Raw genomic sequence first — 11,058 nt, 5'->3', positions numbered from 1 at the left:
TTTTCAATTTCCTTAATCTAGGAGTCTGGGAATAGAATATTTCATGATTTTCTGATTTGCTGATATCTGAAAGTAAACACGTGGAATTCTAAAGCATGACTTTATTATAAATGTTTTGTGTGATGTAAGTAACTGTACAATTAATCATCCTGTAACAGAAAGATGAGTTGAATAAACCTGGTACATTTTTCTATCATCCATACTTCAAAGGACAAAAAATCATCAAGGTGCACCATGGCTTGGATATCAGCTTTTATTTTGTATAACAAAAAGTAACCTTAATGAAGCAATAAATTATATGACAAAATTCAAAGATTAGATAAGGTGAGGATATTAAAAGTATTGAATTACATATACAAGAAGGCATTGACCAGTAAATGCATGGTTGCTTTTCTCCACAACACAGAGTTCATAATACTGGAACACTTCTGAAAAACACCAATTGGATGAGGATCTTCAAGAAAGTCAGCCCAGTGTCAGGCTGTGAGTGGTTTTCCTGGGATGACTGGGGAATGGTTAGATTAGGATGATGGTGGGGTGAATAGGTTTGTTGATGCCTGTCTGAGCCTAGACTTCACAGTGAGGCTCCCCTGGCAGTGTGGGAAGCCTCGTTTGCCCCAGGCTCAGTTTCTTTGACTCCCTAGCAAAGATTTCCACAGTGGCCATGAGTTCTTAACCAGGTGAACAAGTAAGTTCCATGGCTCAAAATCTCAAAAGGACATTAAAAGAACTTTAGGAAGAGCACTAGTTAAGAGCATGCTGCCTGTCTCTGACTGTTAGGTTCACTATTACTTCACATTTTACCAGCTCTGTGCCTTAGAAAAAGGGAATTGGTCCTCTTAAGGCTCAGTTGCACCATCTACAAACACCTTCCTTATAAGGTTGATATGGGGATTATAGGATATGACTGTAAGGGGCTTAGCATGGTAAGGGCTTAGCATGGTACCAACCGTTACATGTTTCTGGGGTGGGGAAACCAGCCTTACTGCAGGGAAAGACAAGTTTCCAATATTATATACTAATTTGGAGAAGGATCAATTCAGTTTTGAAATTTCAGAAAGTTGGCCGGGTGCAGTGGCTCGTGCCTATAATCTCAGCACTTTGGGAGGCCGACGTGGGGGTGGATCGCCTGAGGTCAGGAGTTTGAGACCCTCCTGGCCAACATGGTGAAACCCTGTCTCTACTAAAAATACAAAAATCATCAGGGCCTGGTGGCAAATGCCTGTAATCCCAGCTACTTGGGAGGCTGAGGCAGTAGAACAGCTTGAACCTGGGAGGTGGAGGTTGCAGTGAGCCGAGATTGCGGGGCCACTGCACTCCAACTTGGGTGACAGAGCGAGACTCCATCTCAAAAAAAAAAAAAAATGAAATTTCAGAAAGTTGGATGGAACTGGAACTATTACTGATAGATAGCATATCCTAACTCAGGCCAGTGAAAGAAAAATGGGTGACCATTTGAAAGCCAGCATTCCAGCAAGGCAGACAGTATAATATCACACTTACATTCTCATAAAACATCCCAGTCAAATCAGATTCTAACTCCTCATTTCCAGTATGTGCTTTTGCTTGTGGTCTTGGCTATCTCCAACATAAATTTCCATTGTTGTTGTTTTGATGCCTTTAAATCTAAGCCCTAACCTCTCTTGGATATTTTTATGTTCCCCTGACAAAAACTGCTGTATAGTATGATTGAGGATAGACAGTCCTGTGTCTCCCAGGGTCAAAGTGGCTTAAGACAGTGGGGTTGTCCTGAGAAGGTTGTGTAGCCGGAAGAAGCACTCTGGCCCTTAGCGGACTTTCTGAATGACACTCTAAGACCAAGCAAAGACAACAGATGAGTTACAGCTTGTGGTTAAAACATGACTCACCTGCCCAAATACTTCAAAATTTGCAGCAGGGAAATGAACACACTATCTACTAGAGGCACCAAAGAACCCTTATTTCGGGTTCAAACAATTCAAGGCAGTTATTAACTTGCAGAATTTTCAAATACATCATGACCTCACAGAATTATTTCATGATGGTGTCTGAGTAATACAAAACACTTGGGCTAGTGACGGTTAAGATGTCTTGTGTCTGGGAGGCTTTTTGAAAAGACATATGTCGAAGTAGGAATTTGTTATTGGCAATGTGGCCAATCCTGACTCTTCCCAAGTTTTGCTTCACTGGAATTAATTCAAGGATTCCAAGTGCCATGTGACCAGTTCATAATTTTCTTTAGACACAATTATAAATAATTCAGGAATTTGGTTCATCATTGAAAATGAAGTCCAGGAACAAGCTAATTATACTTATTATTAAAATATGTAGAGTGTATTTTGCTCGAGATAAAGCCGTAGGGAACACAATCAGCACATTCACATATTGTGCTTTTGCTTTGTTTCCTGCACCCCAGCCAATTGCTGGCTTAAGCATGGCCATCTCCTTGACTGAGGACAGAAGTGCTGCACAGCATGAAAGCCTGAGCAAAGCACCAGATGCCTTCTGGAAACGCCAGTGTGACTTCAGGAAATGACAAAAATGGTCTCATATCCGTGGATCCTAGTGAAGGCAGGAACATCACTATCCCTAAACACATAAATGAGAACAGAAGCACAAACAGAACAACCACTGGATTAAATTTACCAATCTGTCGCAGGTAGTTATTAAGCTCAACACTCTGCAAAAGTGTGAGTGTGGTTTCTAAAGTGATGTAAATCAGAGTTTGGACTGGGACTTCCTCGGAGAATGCAGTGCTGTACAATACTAGATCTATGGGATATGAATAGGAGTTACATGAAAAAAATTCACGATCCATTAAACTTGGAAAGTTTGAGGTTAGATAAAATCGAGTTTCCTTACTATAAGTTCTCTCTCAGACTAATATGCTACTGTGCACTATGGTTCTCCAAGCAGATATTATGGTATGGTGTATTTACCAAAGGTACTTGACCGGAGAGGGTACTCCTTTGTTTAGAGAGCTTCTCTTGGGGCCGCCTTCCTCAGTGCACTTTGGGAAGTGCTGCCTAATTGAAATCAGCCTGTTTTGCAGCTGTCTCAATAGGAGTCCCAGCTGGGCCAAAGAAGCAGCCCAGCAGGAGCCTGAAATGCCCTTGCATTACTGAGTACTGCACTGATTTTCTGAGTACTACATTGCCTATATAAGTACTCAGTACTTATAGTACTGAGTACTAGCTGCCCTGTGTTACTGAGTACTATGCTGTCCTACTGAACACTACACTGTGTTATTGAGCACTCCACTGCCTTACTGAGCACTGCACTGCCTTATTGAGCACTGCACTGTGTTACTGAGCATTGCATTGCTTTACTGAGTACCGTACTGCCTTACTGAGTACTGTACTGTATTACTGAGTACTGCACTGTGTTACTGAGTACTGCACTGTGTTACTGAGTATTGCACTGCCTTACTGAGTACTGCACTGCCTTACTGAGTACTGCACTGCCTTACTGAGTACTGCACTGCCTTACTGAGTACTGTACTGTATTACTGAGTACTGCTCTGTTATTGAGTACTGCACTGTTACTGAGTACTGCACTGAGTATTGCACTGCCTGAGTACTGTGCTGCATTCCTGAGTACTGCACTGCCTGAGTACTGTGCTGCATTCCTGAGTACTGCACTGCCTGAGTACTGTATTACTGAGTACTTCATTGCCTTACTGAATACTGTACTGTATTACTGAGTACTTCACTGTGTTACTGAGTACTACACTGAGTATTGCACTGCCTTACTGAGCACTGCACTGTCTTACTGAGTACTGCACTTCCTGAGTACTGCACTGCCTGAGTACTGCACTGCCTGAGTACTGTATTGTGTTACTGAGTACTGCACTGCCTTACTGAGTACTGCACTGCTTTCCTAAATGCTGCACTGCCTGGCACTGAGTGAAACAGGTTCCATGGGAAAATGGAACAGGCTCAAACATTTTATACAGGTCCCCTGATCCATCCACAGCCTCACTGTGGGTAAATTTCAGAAAGTCCTGATGAAACAGAGACTCTCAGGGATCCTTTCTTCAGATGCAATCATTGCCACAAAAGGAAAATTGAAAGGTGGCATATCACTGAGAGGCTGTTGTCTTACCAAAATATCTTTTGGAAATTGCATATTAATTTTTCTAAGATAATATTAGATCACAGGAGAAGTAAGGTGAAAAGCTGTTAACTCCAGACTCTGAGGTTAATTAGCTCTCTTAGATTGTGCACCTGTAGGAACGTGTAACAGGTATGATGACAGTCTTATGCTTGGTTTCCTTTTTATAGAATCTTGAATCAGGAAATATTTTAGTTGCAGCAGAAGGCAAATGGCACAGGAAAAAGAGACATTTTTCCAGAATTCACCCCAACTTCTCTCTAATGGGGGCTGAGATGAAACTATTCTCAAATCCTGTGCAAGACATTCCCAAGAATGACATGGAAAAGAAATTTTTGAGTGACATTTAGAAGGAAATTCAGCAAATCAGTCTCTCTCTCCATGTTCCAAATTGCAGACTCCTCAGTTTCAGACTGATGAGAATGAACATGAACCACCTTTCCACTGAAAGACCTCAAGGCTCTGTATCTCTGTAATTGATTCAGGCATCTTAGTTATGCCGGGGGAGGGGAGAGCAGCCCCCCTGGGTCCAAACATGGTGGCCCACCTCCCTCCCCCATCCCGTCACTCCTCAGGCTTGTGCTTCGTGGACACCAGCTGTCATGCAGGAAGCTGCAGCTTCTCTTTCTCCCGCCTCCTTTGCTGGCTGGAGCTGCAGGATCATGGCCTGCAGAGTTTCCTTCACCATCTGGAGCTCCCTCCTGAGAGACTGTGGGCACGTTGTTAAGGAGCATATTCGAAGGTGATCGTGGCCCTCTGCGGCCTCCGAGGGATCGAAGAGCGTGTGAGCCTGCTGGAAGCAGATGGGTACTGACACCTAATTGGAGTTTAAAGTTCTTTCCAATTGTATGAATTAAATATTAATATAAACTTTACACTTTTTCTTTTAAGAATGACCGCAATTTCTACAGTGCCTGAGGTACTGACTCTCTCAAGTCAGATCTTAAAAAGGAAATGGAAGAGTCAGCTCTTAGCGGAGACAGATGGTCAACTCAGATGCTCAATGATATGCAGTTGGCGTGACCATAACTCCGGCTAAGCCCCAAGTTGGGGTGGGGCAACTGTCAGATGCAAATACTCTTGACAGTGGAAAGGGTAGAATGCTTGAAATCAAAATCTCCTTGAGAAATACAGGATTTGGGGTTGCCATAAGTAGGGAGAGGCATACTGGAGCAGACTCAGTTATTAACATGGTCTCTGTTCACCATTAACCAGCCTTGTCACCCTATGCAAACCAGTTAAAGCCTCAGTTTTCTCTTGAAATGATGACTTTGAAACCTCTCCAGGCTCTAACCTGCTGTTATCTGTTAGTATATTCCCAGGGACTAGGAAGGGCACTCAAGACTAGATAGAGTCCATCAAAGGGCAAAGAGAGCTTGCTTTTTCTGGGTTGGTTGGTTGGTTCTTTTCTTGTCTTAAGCTGTTGGGCTCTTAGTTTTCTAACCTATAAAGTTATTTCTCACATGGAGAAAACAATCATAGAGAACTTAGCAAACAGTAATAGATAAGGCTGTAGTTCTCTTAAGAAACGGGTTCTCGTCTGGGTGTTCAAGCAGGGGAATGTTTAACCAACAGTGGTTTTTCCGTCCATACATCATCCAGTTCATCCTTTCCCTTTTTACTTGTAGTCAGAACAACTCTAAGGCAAATGCAGGGTGAGAGTTGGGTTTAACAAGCAAATTGATCCACTTTCATCCAACAGGGACCAAGGGAGAAAGCAGAAATATGTTGACACCACCTAAATATGCTGAAGTCATCACATGAAGCCAGACCACTACAACAGTACTAGATCAGACACGGAGGGAATGGGGAGCTTTGGGAAAGGGAGTCTGACTGTTTACAGACCACCTATGCTACAATGTGATTTTCCCAAAGTGCAATGTCAATGCAGCAAAAAGAGAAAAAGACACCCTTACGAACCACTGTGGAAAGCTTTCCCTTTCTTTTTTCTTTTTTTTTTTTTTTTTTTTGAGACAGAGTTTTGCACTTGTAGCCCAGGCTGAAGTGCAATGGTGCGATCTCGGCTCACTGCAACCTCCATCTCCGGGATTCAAGTGATTCTCCTGCCTCAGCCTCCCAAATAGCTGGGATTATAGGTGTGTGCCATCATGCTAATTTTTGTATTTTTAGTAGAAATGGGGTTTCACCATGTTGGCCACATTGGTCTCGAACCCCTGACCTCAGGCAGTCTGCCTGCCTTGGCCTCCCAAAGTGCTGGGATTACATGCATGAGCCACCATGCCCGGCCTCCTTTGTTTTTTTGAACAAGGAACTCTAGAGGATCCTGGGAATGATGCAAATGAAACTCTTCTAAGCAAACGTGCTGAATGACCCTGAAAAGTTCTGGCAGTTTTTCACCCTCTTGAAGCTTCCCCAGACTCTATCATTTGCGTAATTTACATGCATTTACTGCTAGGGTTCTCTCCTTGCATTTGAACTTGAGGAAAATGGGAGTTGGGTAGGAGGATGATCAGGGGAGGAAAGAATCCAATATTTACCTTTCTTTCTTTCTTTTTTTTTTTAAGAGGCTTTGGTTGCTTCCATTTCTTGCATAGTTCCGCTAATCTTTAGTGAAAACATACCACTTTATACAAGCAAAAGCATAAGTGGTCCCAGACTGAATACCAAACTGGAATTTAATCACAAAGTCATGCTACATCTGTAAAGAGCAGGCATGGAGCTTAAGCAGTTTATGAATCCTGACAAAATCCTGAGATTTAATTACCTTTGACATGCAGCCTGGGACTACATGCCACTATTTGTAATGTGCTAAATGATGACAAAGGTTTTTAGAGAGAGAACTTGAACCAAAATGTGATGTTTCTTTAAAAACTCATAAAACTTCTGGCACTGGCAGAACCCACTGAAAAGGTTAAAAATAAGGAGTGAGAAGTTAACAAAAGCAAAGGATGAAGTTAGTCTATAACTAAATTAACACATCAGCCGCTCCTACAACAATCGCTAACACAGAAGGTGTCAGAAAACCAGCATTTGAGGAGATAACTCCCTAGCTATGGTAAGCTCAGCAAATCAATCAATGCTTAATTATTCTACTTGTAAAATACTGAATCTCGTACCTTCCTCATAGGGTTAGGGTTCAAAGAAATATTTTTTCCTTGTGAGAGTATAGTGTCTTTTGTGAGTCATCATGAGATTTAAGGTTTATTTCTTAATATAACAGATGTAACAAATACCTTAGGCTCTGTCAAAGCAGGGTTAGACATCAGAAATCCTAGAAACCTCATTTAATGAGCCTGTGGGGGGTAATAATCATTAAAATAATAATTAAAATCACATTTTATTTGCAAAGTACTTCTCTCTAACCAACCTGCCTGTAGGATCCCTTACAAAATGTGAGTTACAAAGCATTTTGGATGTACTGAAATGGAAAAGTCCCCAGAAAAAACAATGCAGAATGGGGTGGGGGAAAGCACATTGTAGAATAATTTATATGGAATGATCCTAATTTTGCAAACAAGACTATTGAGATAGCCATTTATAGCTCTAGAAAAAGGCTTCAGGAGGACAAAGTAGTGACCTCTAGGTAGAGGCACTGGGAGGGAAACAGCTTTATTTTCCATACTTCTGTGATATTCACAATGGAAATGCATTGCTTCCATATTTAAATCAATATGTTTATAAAATAAACCACTGGAAACATTTCCCTGTTAAGCAGTTGGGAGAAATGAAAGTGCAGAGAGAGATCCTCTTTCTTTCTTTCACTCATTCAAACATTCAAATGTTTCCTGAGTTTCTACTGTGTGTTAACAAATGTTATGGACACAGCAGCACAGGAGTGAATCAAAGTCACTGCCATCATAGATGGCATAAATACCTATGAGTGCAGCAGAAAGTAAACAGGCGCCATGTTGATAGTATGTCCAGCTGTGCTGTGTTCACAGTGAGATGGGAGCAGCCGTGGGAGGACCTGGAGCAGAGGGGTGACATCGTCAGTTTGGCTGCTGTGCTGAGAATGGATTAAAGAGGGTAAGGGCGGAAGCACAGCGTGACCAGTTAGGAGACCACTGCAATAGTTCAGGCAAGAAACAATCATGGCTTGAACAGGACAGTGGCAGTGGAGGTAGGAGTGGTGGCTAGATTCTGGATGTGTTTTGCAGATACAACCAAGAGCATATATATGGTGACAGACTGGATGTGGGATATGGAAAATGGAAAAGGCATTAAGAAGGACTCCCTGATTTTTTGTCTGAGCAAATAATTAGAAAAACACATCTGTATTTTATTGAGAAGAAGAGGACTAGGAATGAGCATTTGGTGTTTTTGGTAGAGGAGGGAAGGAATTGGATTTTAGACAGGGTAAGTTGGACAAGCTTATTAGCCAAGAGAAGATGCTGAGTAGAAAACAGATATAAGTCTGGCATTCATATTGAACCATAAATTAAAAAAAAGTGTTTTACAACATTTTCTCACTGACTTACAGAAAAATAAACTATCTCATTTGATACATCTAAGCAAGATCTTAAGGCTAAGTAGTAGCTATAATCAGATTTTCTGATCACTAATCCAATAAGCTCATAGTTGAAGCCCATTGAAACACTTGACCTTGACCTTAATTGTTGTCAAAGAGCTGAAAAACAATTGGAATTTTAGGCAAATTGAAATTTTAGGCAAATTCCAAAACTACTGACAATTTAGGCAAATTCCAAAACTAGAATAGAGGTGCTAACTGCACCTAACTGCAAGAATAGGCCTCAAAAAAGCAGAATAATTCTTATGAAGCCTGTGCCTTAGGGGCCTGAGTAGCTAAGTATCTGCCCCCCATAACAGATATGCCACCAAGTACCTGTGGTATCTAAGAAAATTAGCAGATTCATTATAACAACGTCACAGGGATGAACATCCTAACATCTTTAAAACACCTTTGGAACCCAAGGCCATTCTGTACCTCCTTGGAATAGACTATCCACATGGTAGGTAAGCATGTAACTTGTTAAAATGTCTGTGTTTGCAATTAGCAAAGGAGTAAGACAGCAGGACAGGTGCATTCAGGAATAGATGATAAGGCAATATTGTCATTTGGGGTACCATTTGCAAAAGATCCTGGAATTCTTTAGATGGAGTCTTCTGTTTTTATAAGAAAACAATTGAGTGTTTTACTGTCAATGAAGTGTCCAAGTAAGCATTTCAATGGCTTAGTCAAATTTAGGTCTTCGGTTCATCTGACCTAGTTTGATTCAAAAAGAAACAATAGAACAAGTTGAGCATCCCAAATCCCCAAATCCAAAATCTGAAATGCTCCAGAATCCAAAACCTTCTGAGCACTGACGTGATGTTCAAAGGAAATGCTCACTGGAACATTTCAGATTTTGGATTTTTGGATTTGGTATGCTCCACTGGTAAGTATAATGCAAATTATTCCACAATCTGAAAAAAGCAGAACTTCAAAACACTTCTAGTCCCAAGCATTTCAGATAAGGGACCCTCTTATCCTTTGAAAGTGCTGCTCTTTTGCTACATTATTTCTTCTTACCACCATTCCTTCCTGGGTAGCCACTACAGCCCATAGTGCTGGAGAATTTGGTACTGGAGATCCTCATGGAAAAGCCATGAGGATCACAGTCTTTCAAGAGCAAAGAGGAAAACCTTGACTATACCCACGATTGATTCAAAGGATTTGATGCTTGTACACGGAAACTCTGTGTTGCCTACCTTGTGCCAAGCCCACCTCGTGCTCAGCCAGCAGCAGGACAGCCCTGTGTCTACGCCCTTGCCCTCCCCCACCCACTGTGGGGCTCCAACTCTTCCTCGTCCCACTCCAAAGCCAAGTGAGAGCCTAAGGAAAGAACTGTGACTACTATATCTGCACCAGCCCATCACACACAAAGCTTTAGATAGTGTCATCTTAGGCTCTGGGTTTTCTTTCTTTCCTTTCCTTTCCTTTCCTTTCTTTCCTTTCCTTTCTTTCTTTCCTTTCCTTCTTTCCTTCCCTTTTTCTCTCTTCCCTTCTCCTTTCCCTTTTCCCTTCTCCTTTCCCTTGTCTCTTCTCCCTTCCCTTCTTCCCTTCTCTTCCCTTCCCTTCTCCTTTCCCTCTCCCTTCCCTTCCCTTTTCTTTCCTCTTTTCCTTTTCCTTTCCTTTTCTCTCCTTCCCTCTCCTTCCTTCCTTCCTTTCTCTTTTCTTTCTTTCTCTTTCTTTCTCTTTCTTTCTCCTCCCTTCCTTCCTTCCTCTTTCTCTCTCTCTCCTTTCTCCCTTCCTTCCTTCCTTCCTGTTCTCTCTCTCTCTCTCCTCTCTCCCTCCTTCCTTCCTTCCCCCCCTCCTTCTTTGGCAGTGTCTTACTTTGTTGCCCAGGCTGGAGTGTAGTAGTGTGCAATCTCAGCTCACTGCGACCTCCACCTCCTGGGTTCAAGCAATTCTCACGCCTCTGGAGTAGCGGGGACTACAGGTGTGCACCATCATGCCCAGTTAATTTTTGTATTTTTAATAGAGACAGGGTTTTGCCATGTTGCCTAGGCTGGTCTCAAACTCCTGGTCTCAAACAATCCATCCACCTCAGCCTCCCAAAGTGCCGGGATTAAGATGTAAGCCACCGCACCTGGCCAGGCTCTGGATTTTCTTATCTATAAACTACATGAGTGGAGCTCCATGATCCTCATGATCCCTCTTCCAGCCCCTCAGCTCTAGAAGTGGAAAACATCTCCAAGGAGGCAGGACAATCTCCCAAAACTCTCGTTACCTTTGTCCGTTCAAGCTAAAATTTGGAAAGTTGAACTAAACAAGGGTCCTACGGAGCTGTGGTATTTGTGCACAAACCTGGATGTATTTACAGCATGCCCTCAAGCACCACCAAAACTAATCAACTGGGCACCATGCACTCCAAATAAGCAGAGAAACAGAATTCCATAAGGGCTTCCCAGACATGGATGCAAATACAACCACAGATAGAATCAGAGTGTCTCTACCTCGTCTGTGACTGAGGGCCAGGCAGAACTGCCCTGAGGGCTTTGAAA

At 42.3% G+C, this 11,058-nt stretch overlaps 1 protein-coding gene across 1 annotated transcript in view; it reads right to left on the bottom strand.

Moving 5' to 3' along the window:
• Positions 1-239: 239 nt before the first annotated feature.
• DISC1 (DISC1 scaffold protein) overlaps positions 240-11,058 on the bottom strand; it is a 415,293-nt gene continuing 404,474 nt past the window's right edge. Inside the window, exon 13 of the mRNA XM_019031872.4 lies at positions 240-4,803. Within this exon, the coding sequence (XP_018887417.4) occupies positions 4,664-4,803 (140 nt within the window). The 3' untranslated portion in view covers positions 240-4,663. The remainder of the gene's footprint in view (positions 4,804-11,058) is intronic.

The sequence above is a fragment of the Gorilla gorilla genome, chromosome 1, assembly GCF_029281585.2.
Source record: "Gorilla gorilla gorilla isolate KB3781 chromosome 1, NHGRI_mGorGor1-v2.1_pri, whole genome shotgun sequence".
In the NCBI taxonomy this organism is placed as follows: domain Eukaryota; kingdom Metazoa; phylum Chordata; class Mammalia; order Primates; family Hominidae; genus Gorilla; species Gorilla gorilla.
Note: the sequence above shows the minus strand (reverse complement) of the source record. Positions and strands in the feature narration are given on the sequence as shown.